Source organism: Heterocephalus glaber, unplaced genomic scaffold, assembly GCF_053883595.1.
Source record: "Heterocephalus glaber isolate CG9 unplaced genomic scaffold, H.glaber_assembly_v1.0 deba00000546, whole genome shotgun sequence".
NCBI lineage: Eukaryota > Metazoa > Chordata > Mammalia > Rodentia > Bathyergidae > Heterocephalus > Heterocephalus glaber.
The window spans coordinates 39164007-39186470 of record NW_028258147.1 but is presented as its reverse complement, the minus strand read 5'-3'; the positions used below and the strand labels follow the sequence as shown (position 1 = coordinate 39186470).

The window sequence follows — 22464 nt, the reverse complement described above, 5'->3', positions numbered from 1 at the left end:
ACAACAGCATAAAAATCCTTGCATACCTTGTTTGATTGGAGAATTTTAATGTTTTTCATTTATCATTGTAAAACCAAGGACAATTTTATAACTTTTTTGTACGTAGCTGTTACATGTAGGGCAATCTGTCTTTATGTAGGAGTAAATTACTCTTTAAAAGAAAAAGAATCCTAGATAGTTTTCCCTTTAAGTCAAGTGTCTTGTTGTTTAAATAAACTTCTTGTTTAAAATTAAAAAAGAAAGAAAATAGTGTAGCTGTGTAATAAAATAATTAACAAATGGGCCTTTAGGTTGCTTGCCTAAGATCAGGCATATTTTGGTTTTTTGGCTAAGTGAATCCCTTTAAAAATTTTTCAGGAAAGTTGGCTACCTGTGTTTTGGCTTTACTGTTATCTTTTATGTAAGGCACTCATAGCCAACTCTAAAAACTATTTTTATTACAATATAGCACAGAGGAATACATATGTCATAAATGTATAGCAGCCTTATTAGCACAAAGGTTAGACTGTAGAATATTATCTGCTCCCAAGATGTCACTTTGTGGTCCTTTATAAACCTCCTCATCACTTTGGCCCTATTCCCTTTTCTACTTTAATATGAATGAAATTACACAGCTTATTATCTTCATTTGCGATTGGCTCCTTTTGCTGTACATTTAGATATCCATGGTGATAAACGGCTATACTCTGCATGATAACTCTATTAAGTGAATACATTACAGCTTATTCCATCAGGGTTTTTTGAGCTGATTTCAGTTTTTGGCCACTACAAATAATACTTATTTGATCTTCCTTGAATGTGGTTTTGGTGTACTGTCGACACGCGAACATGTCATTTGTTGAAGAGTGGACTGTTCAGTCACAGAGTAAGCATATCTTCAGCTTCTACTGGGAAATATTTTTCTAAAATGTACTGATTTATACTTCCACCTTCACATTATATGAGATCCAGCTGCTCTACATACACTTTAACAATCATCCCCCACCCTGCACCAAAACCAGAAGGTAGAGATAATTGTAGTAAGTTAACTTCCCGTATATTCTTTTTTTTTTTTGGTACTGGAGATCGAATTCAAGACCTTGTGCTTGCGAGACAGGTGGCAGAACCACTGAGCTAAATCCCCAGACCCCACTCCCATATATTCTTTTTTGTTTTTTGATACCAAGGATCGAACTCAGGACTTTGCGCTTGTGAGGCAGGTGGTGGAACCACTGAGCTAAATCCCCAGCCCACTCGTGTATATTCTTCATCCAGTGTTATAGCCAGTCTTGTTTCAGAATTACTTTCCTTTAAGGCTTTTCCCTTTTCCCTGTTGCTTTGTAGCATTTCTTGTGTATTTAAACTTATCACTTAATGTTTCAGCATGAATCTCTAAATGATAAGGAGTCTTAAAAACTATTGTCAATACAGTATCCTGCCTTGACCAGCTAATAATGCCTTACTTACTCTGATTAGAATTCTTCCATTGTCTGAAAAATATTTTTTAGCATAAATATTAACATGAATGTATTATTTTTAAAACTTTAAAACTTATTTCTTAGAGCAGTTTTAGGTTCACAGGAAAATTGAAAGTACAGAATTTCCAAACCCATTCCTCCCCACTTTTCTTCACCCTGAGCATCTTGCTTCAAGGTAGTAGGTCTGCGGTAATTGATGAACCTCCATTGACACATCGTCATTGCCCAAAGTCCATAGTTTTACATTAGGGTTCAGTCTTGTTTTTTTGTACATTCTGGGGGTTTTGCTGTATGATGTCATGTGCTCTGTCCATCTTTCTATCCTCCATAATCCTTAGCAATTACTGATTCTTTTACTGTTTCTGTATTGTTTGCCTTTTACTTAATGTCATATACAATAGGTATGTGGTCCCCAACCTTTTTGGCACCAGGGACTGTTTTCATGGAAGATAGTTTTTCCCAAGGACTATGTTGGTGGTGGTGATGTCTTGGGGATGATTCAAGCACATTGTATTTAATGTGCCACCTCTGTTACTATTACATTGTAATATATAATGAAATAACTATACAACTCATCATACTGCAGAATCAATGGGAGCACTCAACTTGTTTTCCTGTAATTAGATGGTTCTATCTGGGCGTGATGGGAGACATTGGCATCCAAAATGTGTTGTTTATGTGCAGTCTACTCCATAATCTTATTTTGGTTACTGTCACTGCAGAATACTCTGCGTCACAAAGGTAGGAAACTGGAACTAGAAACAGGCTGTTCAGTACTTTGTTGGCAATCTCGGAATATTTTGCCTTGACTCCCATCCAGAATGTATACAGACTTGAAATGGTCTCAAACATACTTTTAATTTTTAAGGCCACTGTTACTTGCAATCTCAAGCAGTGGAAGCACAAAGTTGATTCACCTGGCTTAGTCACAAAAGGGTTGTGGACCCATTCTGCCCCAGTTTTTTGGGGGTGTCTTCTGTGGTTGGGAAGAAATGCTCAGATTCTTTTGAAAGCTAAAATACGTAATCATGCACCAGCTGGGAGAAAGAGGGTCCTGGCTCAGTCTCTTTCAGAATCTCTGCTAATGTTTGAAACATGTCAAAAATCACAATGTTCACTCTCACCCCCAAAATCTCAGTTTGATTTTGAATGCAGGCACTTTATCTGCTGACTTGAACATAGTTGTTCTCTCCTGAAGTGACATTGAGTTCATTGAGCATGTTGACTATGTCACATGATTAAGCAATTTTTGTGACCCCATTCTTTGTCACTGAAATACCCTGCAGGTGATGACTTTCTGAAGGAGATCTCTGGAGCAGCTCTTGGAACTCAAAAGCTCTGGACAGTAATCTACATTTAGAAAGCCATCTTTATGTATTAGAAATGTGTGCTCTGTGTCCATCTCCTCACAGACGTGTGCGAGCCAATCTGAGTTAAGGGCATGTGCTTTAATGTGGTTGGTAGCAAAATGTTAATAAATTCAGATGATATTTTTTGGCTATCTAGCAGAGATGACACAGTGCATAGACTGTCACTCAGAAGTGACTTCTTTTGACTTGAGTAGTAAAACCAGAAAGCCGTGCTTAGTCATGGGAGCTGCTCTGTGTGTATGCCCAACTCAGAATGACCAATTCAGTTTCCTAATATGTAATCATTCAAAGACTTGACTAGTTCTGTAGCTGTGGTGGTTGAGAACAAAAAGTCCTCCTGAAAAATATATCACACAGAAACAAACATCGGTGCTTTGTCAGCATCAGTAGAATTGTCAACCTGGATTGCACACCGTGGTGACTCCATTAGTCCTCTCTTAACAGTTGTGCCTCAATATCCTCTATTTTATCAGTTCATCTATTTGCTGTGTTAGCCAAAAGAGGAACAGTTGCCACCTTTTATTAAACTTCAGCCTCTCCCAAAAGTTTGACAGATGTCTTTAGCAGCAGGCAGGATTAGTTCTTCACCAATAGTAAATGGCTCCTTAGCTTTAGCAGTGCAGTCAGCCACTAAGAGTGATGCTCTCAGTGCAGACACATTGGATGAAATGGTGGTCTTCAATAATTTCTTCTGTTCTTCATGTTCATATATTTTTTTTCCTTTTAAAAACCCCAAAGGCTTGGTTTTGAATGTAGGGTTCTTGGTCTCCATGTGGCAAAGCAGTTTTGAAGGTTTCATGGCTTCCTTGGTCAGCCAGCTGCCGCATATTACACAAAGTGTCTTGGAGAATGTGAATCACCTGTTGCAGTCTCTTAATACATAATTTAATTAGAACACTTGGTATTTTCTTTTAAATGTAGCCTTCTTTTTGTTACTGGTGTTTGAGTCTTCTGCTGCTTCATCATTGGGTCTTTTCCCCTTTGGAAAGCTGCTCTCACTTTGGCTAGTTGACTTGTGGACTTACCAAAACTGACAGATAAGTGCACTGTGCAGGAAGAGGTGGATTTGAATGTTCTATACTGCTGAAGAAATTTTTTGATTTTCATCTATAAGTTCTACTTTTCTCTACTGGCAATTTTTTTTTTGTAGTTTTGTTATATTTAGTGGGTATATTCTTTTTTTTTTATTTTTTAGTACCAGGGATTGAACTCGGGTCCTTGTGCTGGTGAGCTAGGTGACGACACCACTGAGCTAAATCCCTGGCCCATAGTGGCTATGTTCTTTTAATGTCACTTAATAGATACCTTTATGTCTTGTTTTTGAAACATTTATAGTCTTAGGGCAGGTAATGAATGGTTCACTGTCCATTAGAGGACATGTTATTACTGGATCCATGTTATTACTGGATCCCATCCCTAGAATTTCTGGTTTGGTTGGTCTGTGGTATGAAAATTTGTATTTCTAGTAAGTTACATAGTAATGTTGAAATTTCTCATATGAGAAACACTATGTCAGGGTTTCCTTAACCTTGACACTTTGGATATTTTTAGCTGAGCAATTATTGGAATTGCCTGTGTATACCAGGGTCTCTAGCTACCAAATGCTAGTCCCTATTGTGACAACTATGAATGTGTGTAGACATTGCTAAATATTCCCCAGGAGCAGATAAAGGGATTCTTCCTATCCCTGTTGAGAACCACCGTTACAGTGTGGTTTGTAGAGTGACTGGGGAGAAGTTACCCCCAATATCTTTAAATTCTTTTCTTCTTTTTTTTTTTTTTCAGCTGGTTCTTCTCTTTGGAGATACCACATATTTCAGTTATTTTGCCTGGACAGTGAAGGCCCAGCTGCCAGCATTGTGTGCTAGGGCAAAGAGGGTGTGGTGATAGGGATGCTCAGCAGCTGGTATCTTTGGTTTACTTGATCTTCTGTTTCTAGTATTATACTCCTGCTTTCAGTGTGTGTGGTGTGTTCTTCAAGTCAGAATGTGTTCCATTTCCAGAGATGAAAAAAGAAAATCCTGTAATCTTTTGTTGGGTTTTGGGAGAGGCAATTGCCTGGTTAGTGGGCAGTAAGGATGTGTCTGCTTCTGAGGCTTTCAAGTAATCCTGTTTTGGCCCCTAACATGTTCACATGGGCTTGAACCACCAGTGGTACATGTGTGACTGTCCCATTGGGCAGATTGAACCACTGATGATACAGACAGATCTAATCATTTTTATCAGTCTTTTTTCTAATAAAATTAATAAAAAGTATAAATGGACCTAATCTAGTTAGTTGCTTGAATTTGAATAATTACAAAATTAAAGTACTCTTAAAATTGAAAACGAGATTACAATGTGTGTATGTGTACAAAATTATATATTAAAGTGAAAATAAGAACCACCATCAAAGAACAGTAAAGGAATATCATAAAAGAAAAATTTACCACTGAGCTTAGTAATAATCTTGCGTTGAAATAATAATGACTTTTTGTTGTAATGTCTTATATTAACAAAAGATCATACACTGGTTAACTGTATGCCAGACAAATGAATTCAAATCAGAGCCGCCTGGCAGAGAGATACACGAATTACAGCCCTCTTGTGAACGTGTTAAGGACCCTTCAACCCCCTTCCCTTCCATCCTGAGCCTCTGGGGGATTCTGCATAATAAATTGAGTTTTTAACTTTATACATTGCTAACTTAGGATTTGTTTCTCTTAGGTTGATCATATGTTTATTTGATTTCCATCTTCCCAAACTTTGTCCCAATTAACCTTTCCATTTGCTCTGTTTTCTGAGTTTCTGCTTTTAAGTTCATTTTGCAAATCATGCAGTTTATAATAAGCTTTCTCTATGCAGTATAAAAATAAGTTTTACAAGTTAGTAACAATAAAACAGATAGCTCAATTGAAAAATAGGCAAAGATCTAAGTATAAACATTTCCCCAAAGATAGATAAATGGCTAATAAGCACATGTAAAAGTTCAACATTATTGGGCCGGGGATTTAGCTCAGTGGTTCCGTCGCTTGCCTTGCAAGCGCAAGGACCCGAGTTCGATCCCTGGTACCAAAAAAAAAAAAAGTTCAACATTATTAACTATCAGAATGCAAATCAAAACCATTTATGCCTGCAAAGATGGTTGTAATAAAAAGCAGATAGGGCTGTGAATGTAGCTCAGTGGTTCTGCTGCCTGCCTTGCAAATGCAAGGTCCCGACTTCGAGCCCCAGTACCAAAAAAAAAGCGGATAGTTATAAGCATGATAAGGATATGAAGAATTGGAACCCTCATACATAGCTAGTAGGAATGTAAAATGGTACAGTCACATGAGTCAGTAATGGTAGTTCTTCTAGTGGCTATGCATGGATACCATGTGACACAGTAATTCACTCATAGGTGTGTACTCCAGAAAATTGAAAGCATTGTATAGAAATGTTCATGGCAGCATTATTCATAATGGCCAAAAAGTGGAGACAACCCAAAAGTCTGTGACCTATGAAGGGATAAAGTGTACTGCGTCCCCAGGTAGGATGTGTTTGGCCATAGAAAGGAAAGACATTGACATGTGCTACACAGTGGATAAACTTTGAAAATATTATGTCACATGTATAAAGCCAGTTACAAAGACCACATATTATAAGATTGCATCTATCTGGAAATATTCAGAATAGGCAAATCTGTAGAAACAGTAAATCAGTAATTTTTTTTTTAACAGCTAGAGATGACAGCTAAAAGGTACAGCGTTTTTTTTGAGATAATGAGAAGGTTTTGAGTTTGATGGTAATGTTGGTTATATGTATGAATATACCAAAAACCATTGAATTGTACACCTTCGGTGTGAGTTATATCCCAATAAAACTTAAAAACATCCTGTTGTTTTTAGTGGGGATTTGAGTGGAAACAAGAGTACAGTAAGTTCCTAACTTACTACCATTTGAGTTGTGAACTTTCATAGGTATAATGTGTTAAGACTCACTTTGTCGAATACGAACAAATCTAACTTGGAAACATTCTCCAGGAACAGAACTTGTTCGAAAGTCAGGGACTTAGTGTATATGTGTGTTTTCAATCTAGCATCTTAACTTCAAATCCTAAAGTACTATAAAGTGCTATATATTATGTTAGGTAATTGTCATTTCAGAATAAGGAGAGATGTCAAAGATTCTGAAGAGGATTTCAGATTAAAATTTCATATTTCTAAGGTTAAGAAATTAAAATCTAGATTTACATATTCATTTTATGTGTGAGATAGATTTCATAATGTAATCTGTGTAAGTTCTTGAAGCCCCTGATCTGTATTTTAACCTCAGTGCAGTTTATTAGCTGTGACACTACAGGGGGTCTTTAACATTTTTTCTGTGTCTGAAATAGGATTGAAAACCATCTAGGAGGATGAAAAGAGTGGGCATAGTAGTAGCTACCATTTATTACCATCCATATGTGTGATGCTTGTATTTTACATATATTCTCATTTAATCTTTACAAAAATGTCCACTATGCATTACACTGTCATTTCTGGTAGCTATCAAAGGGGAAAATGAGATGTCTAATAATAAGATGGTCAAATTATGATCGATATCTCTCTGTAGAATATAATAATTAGTGTTAGTAATCTTTCTTTTATTTGGAACTGCTAAAGGATTATGTATCATGATTTTAAGTAGAGGGAAGAAAGGTCAGTTGGAAAAGTGAAAGTATAATTGCAGTATAGTTTTGTGTTATCTTTGCTTTTTTGGGCATTAAAAATCTTTGCAATGTGCATGTTGATAAAGGTAAAATAAATTTTTTTAAAACATGAATTGGTTATATTCTGACTTGATCATGGAAAATTTATATGCAGAAGTAGAGCATTATGAACTAATTCATCTGTCTCCTTTGCAACTATGATTGGTATATATGACTCTGTTGTTTCATCTGTATCTCTCTATACCTCCCATTTTCTGCTCCTTCCAGATCTTTTATAATCTCACTAATCTGAAAGGCTTTATAATCAAAATGTTTTGAATATCAGCATGCCACTCAAAAAGTTGCACATTACTGTATCTGGCAACATTTCAGATTCTGGATAGGGAACCTAAGGTTGGCTATATATGTATCATTCAGTATGTCTTTCAATTTATTGTAATAACCAGATGTCCCCATATATTTCCCAAAAGTGTCCTTGGTGGGGATGCCATCATCTGTTGAGACCCATTGCTGCAAGACAGTGAGCTAGAGGGATTTTAATATGTGATTCTTTTTTTAAAAAAAATCTGGACTGTGTTTCCTGAGACAGTTGAGGTTCCTGAGCCCACTTTGAGGTTTTCTGATTTGGACATTTGACCAAACCTAAGCATTCTGGTGAATTTAGTAAAGATTTGAGAAGTAATGATGTATTTAATATAACCAAGTGTCTTTTTTGTATTGTGTGGTATGAGGCTCCTATTGCACCTCAGTTTTGCATGTTACTGTGATATCCAGCAAACTTTTCTTCAAATTTTCTTGGCTATCTGCTAATCTTTCTTTAGTTTTCATTCCAGGAGAGCCTTATCTAACTGCCCTCTGTGCTTTCTCTGTACTTTGTAGTTTACTTGATTGGCTTTCAGTGAATTGTTCACCTTCAAGGAAAGATTTTTGCTTTTTATCTTTGCTTCTCCATAGTACTGGTTGTTAATGTTGAATGAAAGAAGTGGAAATAATAGTATAATAGGCTAAAAACTTTGAGGTTGGTTGAACTGTATATGCTACTAGAATAAAGGAAAAGGACTAGAGACAGAAATCAGAGGATCAGGTTAATGTAAACCCTAAGAGCTAATTTGTGGCTTGAATTAAATTTACTTCCATTGACTTAGAAAGAATAAAGATATGTTGAAGCAGTTAACTGTTAGATCTTAGTAGGGGTTTGAATATAGAATCTATACACCCGCAATAAAACCTTTCACTATTACCATAGATGAAGTTAAATTACTCATTAAAATCAAGACACTGACACTGAAAAGATGCACCCTTAGATTGTTTGAGTTGTAATATGTGTAGCTGGGCAGCTTTGAGATACTTTTGGAAACTAACCTGGATGGTGCTATAAAAACATCTGTAATACGTATTTATTTTTTAGTTCAAAGAAGAAATCTCTAAACGCTTCAAATCACATACTGATCAACTTGTATTGATATTTGCTGGGAAAATTTTAAAAGATCAAGATACTTTGAGTCAGCATGGGATTCATGATGGACTCACTGTTCACCTGGTTATCAAAACGCAAAACAGGTATGGTTTCAGAAGTCCTATAGCTTTAAACTGTAGTTAGTATTTATATTTCTTTTTAAAAGAACCAGCTGTGGCTTTAAAGGGTTTTCCCTGGCATTAATATCTAAACAGCTAAAATTCCTTTATTGCTGTTGATAACAGTGTTTTTGAAAAAAAACACAGTGGGTTATATGTTAGGTGACCACTTAATATTTTATTAGGTTCAGCAGTGTTTAGTCATTGTATCTAAATTATTTAAAAAGCAGAACAAGCAAATTAATCTATTTTTTGCTATTTTTCTTTAGGGAAATTCTTACACAAGATCTTGAGTGCTCCTTAGCAAACTATAAGTCAGCTATATTTCATTTAAATCTAAGGCACCCTCAATTATTAAAAGAAACCTTTATTTTGTGTTTCATTGAGAAAGTGTACTCTTAATTAAACTGCTGTATTATTGTTACTTAAAATTTTATTTTATTCTTTGTATAAGAGCCCCTTTAAACTTATTTGGGTATGCAATGTTATTTCACTCTTGTGTATACATTCAATGAAAATGTAAATGAAATAAATTGGGTGAAGCTTTCCTAAAACTACATTGGATCTGATTCTTTTGAGCCTTTAGACCTAGTCATCAGTGTCCATATTTTTCCATACACTATCAAACTAGTCTGTCGAGAACATTGGTGGTGGAACATTTCTTAAGAGAGAGGTATAATCTTTTCTTCAGGATTTTCTTCCAAGGCATTGGCACCTATTCAAGATTTTATGCTGATGTTCCCTCAGCAGCAAATGTTTGCTTTACTAATACATTTATTCTTCCTGTTCTGTTCCTGTAATTTTTCTGTATGCATCAGAATTTCTTTCAGTACCAGTTAATGGTGTAGTTCTGCAGAGGACACTTGGTTGTTAAACTCAACATACATGGTACAGCCATGTACTTCGTCCCGCTGCTGAAGGGAATCCCTGAGAGCACACATGTGTGGGCATTACAGTTAATGCTTGACTGTTAAGTGGTTGTAAGATCCTGATGGCCTAGATGTTAAAATGAAAGTTGAACACCTTAGACTGAAGGAAGCTGTGAGATTCGGAACTCTAACTGGTGTAAGATGAAAGGGTTGTCTTATAAATTTAGTCTATTTTCTTACTTTAAAATATTAAGTAATAACTGGTTATTACTTGTATTGATTTCTCAGTTTTCTTCTGATAAAATCTGTTTTTTTAACAATTTGAAGGATCTAAGTAAAATTAGACTTAGAACTAAGTTCTATAGAACTAGGATAGTTTAAAAGTTGTATATAGTCTAGTTTATTTGAGTATGACTCCTCATTGATTGTCTTCTCTAAGGTGACTTACTTTTCTTTCATATATAATCAGTCAATTTGAAAACAAAAATTTATGTGTGCAATTGCAGTATATTTTGAATTTTATATGGTTTTACCATATTCCTGCTTTTTGTTCCTAGTTGCTTACTTGCTTCAAGGTATTTACTTTATGATCATTTGAGCTGGTCTGGGAACTTACCCTTTGTTTCTAGGTATTGGGATTTCAGAGGTTCTTTTAGAAATAATTAGCTCCACTCCTTACATTGTAATTTAATTACTTTCCCTAGATCTCAAGATCATTCAGCTCAGCAGACAAATAGCCCTGGGGGCAATGTTACCACTTCATCAGCTCCAAATAGTAACTCTACATCTGCTACTAACAATCCCTTTGGATTAGGTATGTGTCTTTAATTATTTTTATAGTGATGAAAAAGCAAACAACTACTCCCCCCCCCATGGTGGTTTTAGATGAAATGATAGAACAAAACATTAAGTCCTTTTAACAACAATTTAAAAACCCTTCTATAATTTTTGTAATTGTAGGCATTAAGAAAGTAGTTGACAGTACAGGTATGCTTGCATTATGTTATTATAGCTTATGTTTGCATTTAATCAGTGGTCAATTAGTGACACTTTAACAAAATATATAATATAATACAATTATATATATTATATATTTATATGATCTGTCCACTACATAATTTGCATCTGAGGAATTGTATCTGAGGTAATAGGTGATCATAAACCGATCAAGTGAATAATAATTGTCTCATTTATAAAATATGGATATTAGACTCCATTAGTGACTTCTCTAACTGTCCAGAACACATGGAAGGGCTGTGTCCTAAGAGCAAGCACAGTGTTTTAAGGATTTTTCTGCATTAGCCAAAACCACTTGTATCAGTTTTATATGTTGAAATTCTGTGAGAGATTTTGAGGAAAAATATTCAGAAGCTAACTAAAGTGAACTAGATAGATGAATAGCTTAATGCCTCTTTCAATTCTTAAGTTATATGACTACTATGTCGTTCATTGAAATGGTGTTTTTTATATTCACAATTTTTACATATCAAGGATCATAACTTTTATCCTTTCCATAGGTTTATTTTAGTAGTTCATTTGTATTAAGATACATATTGGAACAATTTTAGAATATTGCATGTATTAGAATATTCACATTTGCTTTTTTTTCCCCCTTTAAATGTTTGGTGCTCTTTTTTTTTAAGGATGTTATGCTAAATGTATCTTTTGTTGAGGCAAATAGTTTTAAATGGCAAAATTATTAACATGAACAATGTAGAAAGATTAGGAAGAAACTGTTTAGTGTTCATACCTATAAAAGGTATTGTTGGTAAATTTCTCCCCTCTTCATTTTATAGGCAAAAATTTTGAGGGATAGAGAAGCTTTTAATTAATTGGTCTGAGACTATACCGCTCCCTCATCTCTTCATTTGCACTCTGATTCCTACCCCTAATTTCTGTCTCCATGCCTTGTATTTCTTCCTTTTCGATATTACCTTATATTCTCTAAGTAACTCATTTAGCCTGTGTCTCCTCTGAAAACAAATACAAAAATTTAGCATCTTGTTCCACAGATGGCTACATTGCCCCACCAGTCTCTTGGTCCATAACCTCTTCTCTGTCCCACCTCATGTTGTTATTCCTCTTTGTCACTTCATTGATGCAGGCTCTGAACTTTTTTCATGTGTCATGTTTTCTCTGTTTCCACAGTGCTATTACAAAAATAGCTCAAATGATTATTCTTAAAACCTTTGAAGTATGTCCCTCCAGTCTCAGTTTATCCTCGGGCACTTTACTCTAAGCTACATACATTCCTAGCCTTTTGTATTTTTTATTTTGAGACAGGATGTCACTAAGTTGCCAAGGCTACCCTTGAACTTGGGATCTTTCTGCTTCAGCCCCCTGAATACCTTGTATTACAGGCATACAGTGCCATGCATGGCTCTTTCAAGTCTCTTGAAAGATTTTCCCTTGTGTCCATCCTCAGTCTTCCATTTCAGCAGTTATTTAAATCATGGTGTGATAAGAGATGACCCTGAGTACTATGGCTTACTGCAACAAAGCTTCATTTCTTGCCACAAAGCTTTCTTGCATGCAACACATTTTTATTTATTTTTTTAAATTGTCCGTGAGGCCCCCATCCATGTAGTCTTTCAGAGACTCAGGCTCATGAAATTTTTCTATCTTATGGCTATAGCACTTGGAACGTGGTGGAAGAAACAGCTGAAGAATTTCAAGCTAGCTTGGCGTTGCTTTAGCCAGAAGTGCCACACATCATTTCCTGCAGTCCTTTGGCCATAACTTGTCATATGAGCCTGTCCCAAGTGCAAAAGAAATACAAGGCTGTGATATTTGTGAGCACTGCTCCTTGCCGTATTGGTCATACTGAATTTTTGTTGATTTCAAGAATGCATTAGTATATTTATTGCTGATTTTTTTGTATATTGCATTCATTGTACTTTGTATTAAATGCCTCCAGCCTTCATCACTTCTCCTTGCCAACTTATTTTTCAAATTCATTAGTATCACTTCTTTGGAAAGCAGCCAGTCCAGTTAGGTACTATATTATTGTAATAACTTTTGTGAATGTTGAAGTACTTACTCATATTCATGTTGGCTTTTTCCCCCTTGTCTATTTTTCCTCTTATTCCCAACATGTAGTACAGTTCCTAGCATACATAGGAAGTGCTCATTAAGTGAGGAATTAATGCGTTTGTTTTGTTATATAATTTCACAGAGTAAACATTTTCCAGTAAGCATCTAATCATTCTCTTAAATATGTTAGGTTTTTCTCTGATTTAATGCCTTCCAAGAGCTACCTGTTGCCACAGTATTCCCCTGCTTTCTCTCTCCTTGATAGCAGGAGCTCTGTTCTAACCAGATTTTGTAGGTGAATTCTACTTGCTAAACTTAAACTAGTATTGTGGAAAAAGATTATTAGAAATGTAGTCCAGTGCAAATGGTGGTCAAGAACTGTACCGCTGAGCTATATCCCCAGTCTGTACCTTATATAATCATCTTGGCTTTGGGGAAGTGCCAGAAATTATGATGTGAGATTGAGTGAATAAGGTGATGAGGACACATTGTAATGTTTTTACAAGCCTGCCTTTCCATTGGATGGCATTTGACGGCAGCATTTACAGTGTTTTTGATCACACCTTGTAAAGATACTTAGGAAAGAGAACTTCCAGAACTGCATCAAGAAAAGTGCAAGAATGATGGGATAAGTGTGTTTAAAGCTATGGGGAGGATTTTGAGGAGCATGAATGGAAAGGTGTCTTTTACTGTAATAAATTAAAATTTAAACATTTACCATATGCATTGATCACCTGTTTGGTATTATACTACACACATGAAAATATTTTTTGGGTTTTATCACTTATATTTTATCACTTGGCTAATTTCAGTTTTAGGAATTAAATGTGTAAGTAGTAGAAATTCTACTTTTGTTTTAAAATGGTTTCTTTTAGTGGTGTATTGAGTCAGTTGATAATTTTGCATCTTCATCTTTTAGCCCAGTTGTGATGATAAAGTTTGTGGCTCAGTTTATGTTTTTTTCTCTCCTTATCCTCTTAGGTGGCCTTGGAGGGCTTGCAGGTCTGAGTAGCTTGGGGTTGAATACCACCAACTTCTCTGAACTGCAGAGCCAAATGCAGCGACAACTTTTGTCCAACCCTGAAATGATGGTCCAGATTATGGAAAATCCCTTCGTCCAGAGCATGCTCTCAAATCCTGACCTGATGAGGCAGTTAATTATGGCTAATCCACAGATGCAGCAGTTGATACAGAGAAACCCAGAAATTAGTCATATGCTGAATAATCCAGATATAATGAGACAAGTATGTAGAAAATTCATTCATTTAGCTAAAAAGTTGTATATTAATTTTCCACATTCTAGAGATGACCTCATATATACTGTCAAACTAAAAAGAAATCTTAATCCTAGTTTAGGAAAACTCAACAAAGTATTAAATTTAGATTATTTGAACTCTGGATTTTCTGCTACATTTGAAAGTTAATTTTAAATAGTTTATTTGAAGGTATAAGAAACAAGTCCAGTTCTGGAGATAGGCAATAAACTTATAACCAAGTGCTTCCTTCTTCATATATAATTTGAATGTTTGTTTGTTTTTTGAGCTAAAATCCACCAGGAACTATTTAAAATGATTTTCTGATTTGAATATAAAAATTTTGTTTTAAAGCTCTAGTAGCTTTTATTTATGATTCTAGAATCAGATGACACTACATTCTATAAAATTTGAGTGTTCTCATGCACTGAGTATAAAGGAATTTTGCTTTTAGGAGACTGAAAAGGGTTGAAGAAAGTAGAAACAGGGAACAAAGAAGCAGATTGGTTGTTACAAATTACTTTCCCAATAGGGTTACTATGCTGACTCAGGTTAACTGGAATCTCCTGTTTGTTTTTTAAACTAACTTTTTCAAAGTTTAGTTTGATCTTGTAGCACTTAACATAAGCAACTCCATTCTGATTTGGTCTAGTGTGCTGGGCCTCAGTGCAGGAGTCTGCTAGTCCAAAACATGGGCTGGTCATAAACTTTTAACAGTATTTAATAGCTAGAGAAATCATGTGCATTTCAGTGCTTTTTATTAAACTGGAAATCTTTTTCTTAGACATTGGAACTTGCCAGGAATCCAGCAATGATGCAGGAAATGATGCGAAACCAGGACCGAGCCTTGAGCAACCTAGAAAGTATCCCAGGGGGATACAATGCTTTACGGCGCATGTACACGGATATTCAGGAGCCAATGCTGAGTGCTGCGCAAGAGCAGGTGACCCACTGCCTCCAGGGTCAGGCCCTGGGAGTAGCACTATCTAACACATATGATGTTTGTGATTGAGGGGTACTTTTATAGGGACTGTGATTGCATTAGAAAATAGTTCAATATTTGTTATTAAATACAAGATTTTATTTAAGATTTTTGTGTCTTTTATTACAGTTTGGTGGTAATCCATTTGCTTCCTTAGTGAGCAATACATCTTCAGGTGAAGGTAGTCAGCCTTCTCGGACAGAAAATAGAGATCCACTACCCAACCCATGGGCTCCACAGACTTCCCAGAGTTCTTCAGCCTCTAGTGGCACCACCAACACTATGAGTGGCACTGCTGATAGTGCTACCAGTGGCACAGCTGGGCAGAGTACTACTGGGCCAAATTTGGTGCCTGGAGTAGGAGGTATGTATGTAATAATTCATGATTTTTTCATTATCCTAACTTAATAATGAAAATATTACCATATTGTTCTTTGTGCTTTTCTGTGAGTATATAATATATACCTTTTGTGAGGTAACTTTCGATGTTGCAAGTTTTGTGGGATATTATTTTGAGAGGGAGGATAAAATTATATACTTAACAGCGTACAACATGATATTTTGACATGTGTAAATTGTAGAATGATTAAATCAAGCTGATTAACATGCATGTCACTTCATATATTTATTATTTTCTTGAGTGAGGACAGTAGTCTGTTAGCAATTTTCAGGTATTTAGTATAGTCACCATGTTATACATTCTATACATTAAATGTTGAGAACTTATTCACAGATTTTGAGCAAAGGAATAATGTAAAATTTTTAAAGTAATGGATTATACCTAGTTAGCATTTATAGAACATAATTGGAGAACCCAGAACTACTGGAGGGAGCTTGAGTATGGGTTGTTCAGGTAACCCCCAGGGCATGTAAAATGATGGCTGAGGATGTGACCAAAAGAATTGAAAAATAAGGCAGCCATCAAAGAAAAAGGGAGGAAGGTGAAGAGAGAACTGCCCTTACTAACTCTGTTAGAAATATTTTGATTGAGATGTAATTTATATAAAATATGATGCAAATTTGATATCCAGTTTTGGACATTTCCATGACTTTATATACCCAGGTTACTGGCACACTAATTAAGACATGAAACATTTTTGTCAGCCCAATAAATTTGTTTTTGTGTTGCTTGCTCTTCAGTTCTGCCATGTGAACAGCCATTACAAATCAGTTTTCCTTGTTCTAGGAATTCATACAAGTGGAATTGATACAGTATATAGCTTTTTTGGTGGGGTGGGTCTTATTTTCTTTTACGCATCTCATTTTCTTTTAGTCTGTTTTTGAAATCCATCTATGTTTGTGTATCTCTAGTTTGATCTGTATTGGTCTTGTAGGGGAATCATTATAATATATGTGACCTTTCTTGCCCAGCTTCACTGTACTGTAGAGATGAATAGAAGAAAAATCTTGGCATTCCAAAATGGAGTAAACACAGTATATAGTTATATCTTGGAGGAGACAAAATGGACCATTTTGTGACTGACAGTATGGTGTCTGGAGACCTTAAAATTGGGACATCTGCTGAGTTGGAACGAGGCTGTCAGATGATCTGTATAAACTAGCTCCAGTATAGGTACAGGTAGGGGATATGGGTGTTACGTCCATGTTGCTCTGGAAGAGACTGGTCTTGACTTCATCCGTAGATAAGTTTTGTTGGGCTTCTTGTTGAATATGTTTGTGTTGTGCTTCTTCAGTTTTGCTCTGTGCATTTAAACCAAACCTGCAGTATACTCTGTGAAAGGAAAGACAAGATTGTATTACATTGATTCTATTTAGATGTATGTCTATGTCTGAGGCCTTTTTTTTTTTTTTTTTTCCTGAAAGTCTGGGCTCGGGTATGGATTTATATAGAATAACTTCTGGTTGTTTCTCAGTGAGCCTAGTTTATTTCCTCTGTGATTGCTTCTGGTGTCTTTGGGAAGGTCCTCAGAGCCCGACATCCAGTAGTCCAGATGGGTTCCTATGCTTGGATCCAGTCATAAGCAGAGTTTTTGTTTTCTAAAGATATCTTTAAATATGTTCAAAAAAAATTCACCTGTGGGCATGATAGTGGAAAATGTTACTGAAGATTTCCAGGGACAGTTTTGTGTTTTTAAATGCTCATAAGAGAGTGTTAGAGTCGGTGATGGACTTCGTTCAGCAGCAGTAAGCTGTATGCAGGATAGAACACATCCATGTTCCCTGGATTTAGTCTGGTTTCATTTTCTAGATGAGGCTCGTTAAAAATCAGATTTCCAGGTGTTTAAGCTCAGATCTTGTGGAGTAGAGTATTTTGTAGCAGGGTTTTTAAGATCTGTTTGTGTAATGTGCCCAGAGATTATGATGTACAAATTGTAAGAAGTTTATTTCTGTCCACTTTTCTCTGAACAACACCTAGTAAATGGATTTTTTTTTTTTTTTTTTGGAGACAGGGTCCAACTACGTAACTCAGGCTGGCCTTAGTCTCCCAAGTGCTGGGATTGTAGTTGTGCACCACTGTGCCCCACTATGGTGTCTTTTCCAACTATTCATAGTTAAAAAATTAGATGCCTAATTTTATCCATGAATTAGGTCCAAGATCATTAGTGTGACAATTTTAGTCCTCATGTTAATTTTCTGCAGCTGTAACACATACTCAAGATAAATCAGCTTGAAGAGAGGAAAGGGTTATTTTGCCTCATGATTTCAGAGGTTTTAGTCCATGGTTGCTTGTCTCCACTGCTTTCAGGAAGGTAGAACATTGTGGCGGCAGGTTGCAGTGAAAGAAGCCAATCAGCTCCTCTAGGGCTGGGAAGTGAAAGAAAAAACGGGGACCACTTTCTCCTTCTAGGGAACATTCTAGTGATCTAACCCTGAGCCTTGCCTCCCAAAGGTTCCACCACCACCCAGTATTCCAGGGTGTGGGGACCGTGCCTGCCCACGTGGGCCTTGGCAGACACTCATCCTAACCATAGTAGTCCTAACATGTAAGAAAGTCCTTATCCTTAGCATGTAAGAAAGATGAACTGGAAACATGGGCACATTTTCCCTAAAGTGAGAGGGCTTGAGTATGTTTTAGGAAATGCCTGAATCTTGGCAGAGTAGGTGGAAAGATGGCAGGTATTATGGGTGAGGAACTTTAAAAACTTCATTGCTGAATGAAGAATCAGAATGGGGAGAGTAACTGATGATCCTAGTGGTGTATATACTCTTTTATAGAACACAGTGTCACTTGACGTTTCTGGATGTAATACAGGTTTATTCCCTTTTTTTGAGACAAGGTTTCAGACTGTGTCAGTTTTGAGATGGTCATCCCTCAGCCTCAGCCTCCCAAGTGCTGGAATTACAGGCCTGCACCACCATGCTAGGCTCCTGTAGTACCATTTATAAGTCAAGAAAAAAATGTCCTTTGTTCTACTTATAGATTTGATTCAGTCCTTTGGGAGAGATGCATTGTTCCCTCTTTAAAAATTATAGAACAGATAGAGCAGAGATTTTAACTGTTATCCTGATTAATAGACTGTTGGGTTTTTTCTTAATAACGTGGTTGTTGATAAATAGCAACTTTTGCCTAACAAAAAATTGTACAACTTGTTACTGAGATTTTTAACTTGATAATGTTTCCATCAGAGGAATCAAGAAATAGCAAAAATGAACATATTCTGCGAAATTGTCAACATATTTATACAGTACTAAGATTCTTACTCAACTCTTTGAAGTTTGGCACATAATACATATATGCACACAAATGCATGTGAAGATGAAATTCCTGACTCCTCTTTTCCTTGTCAGCACTTAATCTTGAAAGTAAGGAAATCTTAGAGCAGGAATGGGTAGATGTTTTAAAGGTTGTGCCAACAGGCAAAATTGGAACTGTTCTATCACAAGGAAGCAAATTTCCACATTTTTTAATGGTGACATTATACTATAGCAGTAATCAAGTATTTTCCTCAAAAACACCTAGTAATGAGAAGAATGGACCTTCAGGGAATAAGATTTTGTTTAATTGGGCCCCACAGTGTCCTGTATTAAAATTTTGCAAATGTTCATCTGTTAGTACTGACATGATTAGACTTCTGTGTCCTTTGAGGTATGACCTCATTTCCAAAGTATATGGCTTTAATAGCATTTATATTCATCATTTTGGAAGGCATTTATAGAATTCTGTTAGATGCTTTTGCATTTAGCATGCCATTGCATTGTAGATCAATCTTCAAATTGAAAGTAACATTTGCTGAGTCATTAAACAAGGAATACCTTTAAAATCATTTGCAGTGTTTTTAAATTGAGTATTGGTGTTGTGCCTAATACCTTTAATTCTTGGGGTGGAGATCGGAACTATTCTCAAAAGTTCGAACATTTATTTGGCTGCTGATGACTTGCCTTGATTGGCTAACAGGGCACTTGGAAACTTTGGTTGCATCCTTATTTTCAGTTTTTACTTTTGCAAAGAAATTTAGCTGCAGTGAGATACTTCATTTTAATTTTATAATTTTTCTGATCATTGCTTTCTTATAAGTAAGGACACAGTGTTTTTCTATCTCATTTGGCAAATTTAACCTACTGTGCCTTGAAAACAAGACATTTGTAGTCCATTTTCCTCTTTTTTCTTTTTCTAACATGATTGGTATTCACTGGTAATTAAAAGAACAGGATGCTACAGCGGTTTTATGTGACATGAGTTATAACCGAGTCACTGATTTATGGTACACTAAGCAGCAGTGTGAAACAGTGATTGTGCCACAATCTGTTACGTGTGCTTGCAGCTCTCCTTCTGTAGTACAAATGCACCATGGACAATAAATAAGTCTGAACGACTGCCCTAATAAAATGGTATTTATAGACACTGCAATTTGAGTTCCAGATACTTGGTAGATTTCACAAAATATTTATCTTCATTAGATTTTTTTTTTTCCTAAGCCACTTAAAAATGTACAATTATTTACTACAAAAACAGGTTGTGGATTAGGTCTGCCCTGCTGTAATTTGCAAATCTGTTTTACAATATTCTTGAACACTGCTGTGTGGAATAAAACTAAAATGAAATTTCCAACTTGAGAAAATAGGAAAAAATGATAACAGAATTATAATTAACTTTTTAAAAGATAAATGGGAAGTGTCAAATGTTTTAAGCCTGATAAAAGTACATTAGATGGAAGAAAAAAGGGAAATGAAAAAGCTAATGACTTCAGTTAGCATAAGTTTTAGGATGTATTTGAGTTTGAGTATATCTAGTCAATAATTGAAAATCTGGGTATAAGTTAAATAGGTTCCAGACAAGATTTATCTAAATTGTTGAGTCATCACATTGAATACATGTAAATGTAGCTATAGCTCTCTGCAAAGAAGAAAAATGAGAATAATATTAAGCATTTGCATATTAACTAATTTAGGGGTCACAACCACCTCACCCTATCAAATAGTGATATTTTCTCCATTTTACAGATGGAGAAATGAATTGTGAAGCTGAGTAACTTTCCCAAGGTGCCATAGTTAGGCTGGGTTTGAACCAGATAATCTGGCTTCAGGTGCCACTCTTAGTTACTATCCTCTGAGGTCTCTTAAATGTTAAAGAAGCCTGCTGTTTCACTCAGTGAAATGTCCCAGGACTCCTAGAAAATGAGGGTGGAGGCTTTGCATCTGTTCCAGTCCCAGGTGCAAAAGTTTCCTTCATTCTTAAGTGTGACCAAAATGAGTGCTGAATGTGATTCTCATTGAGAATGATCTTTTTCAAGCCTGGAAGAAAAGTTGACTCAGACTTTTTATTTTTTTATTTGTTTTTGGTAATGGGGATCAAACTCAGGACCTTGCACTTGCAAGGCAGGTGCTGTGCCACTGAGCTAAATCCCCAGCCCCTCAGACTTCTTTATGGTATTTTTCAACAATAATTTTACTGTATCTTAATTTTTGCCTTACATTGACTTTAGAACCTAGTCCTGCCACTAGATGTGATTTTACTGTAAATGTAACCAGAATTTTAAACTCATAAGTCCTTCTTTACTGGCATATGCTTGGCATATGCTTTTAGATATCCCAGTTTTAGGATTCTTTCTTAGTTCAATTTATGTATAATGTGTACAGAGAAGTCCTGCTTGGCATACATTCCAGTACTCCTAGCAGATGCCTAAAACCAGAGTACTGATCCACTATACTGTATTTTTTGTTATACACACATACACAAATACGCAAATTTAATATCTTTTCTTTCCATCTTTTTTTTGGGGGGAGTACCTGGGATCAAACTCGGGACCTTGCACTTGTGAGGCAGGTGGCAGAACCACTGAGCTAAATCCCCGGCCCCTTTTCTTTCCATCTTAACTAAGCACTTTCATGAACGGTGGCTGTAACAGTTTGAGAGGCAACACCAAAACTAGTGTGAACTTCTTTTTCTTCAGTTTTACAGACACAAGTTGTGTTGTTTTTTTTTTTCTTACTGTAGATCTTAGCAACCTCATCATGATTTTTTTGGTCATAAACCTTTACCTCTTTACTTAGGAGAGCTCATGGTGTCTCTGAATTACCAGCAACACAGCTCTTGTGCTTTGGAGTATTATTGAGTGAAATTAAGGGTTACTGGAAGACCAGCCCTGCTTGTGACAGATGGGTGGGCAGAATATGCACTGTTGGTGTGCTGGACAACAGGCACAGAGCAAGAAGTCTGAGCGTCATACTGCTTAGGACAGTGTGCAATTTAAAATTCATGTATTGTTATTTCTGGAATCTTTAATATTTTGGGACCACAGTGTGGGTAATTGAAGTCACATGAAGTGAATCTATTGACTATACTCACCTACAGTTGCTAAAATTTAAATGCAGTGTATATTGTATTTTAAGCTTTAACTTTTATGTATTCCTTAATATGTCTTTTTTTTTCCAAAACAAACTTTCAGCTAGTATGTTCAACACACCAGGAATGCAGAGCTTGTTGCAACAAATAACTGAAAATCCACAACTTATGCAGAACATGTTGTCTGCCCCCTACATGAGAAGCATGATGCAGTCCCTGAGCCAGAATCCTGACCTTGCTGCACAGGTGAGTTTGGAATTGCATTAGAAAGGACTGCAGAGTAAATTGAGGTAATGACCTATTCAGTGATGGATTCTGGCACATTTGTGTTGTGTGTTCTTATCACATAGAAATGTAGGTAAATTACATCTCCAGTGTTTTGGACAGTTTGTTTCTTTGGACAGTGGTAATATGTCACATATAATCATTTTTATCATTCATTGACTAGACAATGTGCTGTTCATTGACTAGAATGTAATACAGATTTATGTTATATCTATGCATACTGAGT

General features: G+C 36.0%; 2 protein-coding genes across 3 annotated transcripts in view; one reads left to right on the top strand and one right to left on the bottom strand.

The window, feature by feature from the left end:
* The window catches only part of LOC101715174 (ubiquilin-1), a 50023-nt gene that overhangs the window by 18728 nt on the left and 8831 nt on the right, over positions 1–22464 (top strand). For both annotated transcript variants that reach the window (XM_004862432.4, XM_004862431.4), the window contains exons 2-7: positions 8905–9056; positions 10645–10754; positions 13955–14217; positions 15011–15169; positions 15338–15572; positions 22057–22199. In XM_004862432.4, coding sequence (XP_004862489.1) covers positions 8905–9056; positions 10645–10754; positions 13955–14217; positions 15011–15169; positions 15338–15572; positions 22057–22199 — 1062 coding nt within the window. The remainder of the gene's footprint in view (positions 1–8904; positions 9057–10644; positions 10755–13954; positions 14218–15010; positions 15170–15337; positions 15573–22056; positions 22200–22464) is intronic.
* Positions 15286–22464, bottom strand: part of Idnk (IDNK gluconokinase) — a 56686-nt gene continuing 49507 nt past the window's right edge. Inside the window, exon 5 of the mRNA XM_087204757.1 lies at positions 15286–16940. Within this exon, the coding sequence (XP_087060883.1) occupies positions 16712–16940 (229 nt within the window). The 3' untranslated portion in view covers positions 15286–16711. The remainder of the gene's footprint in view (positions 16941–22464) is intronic.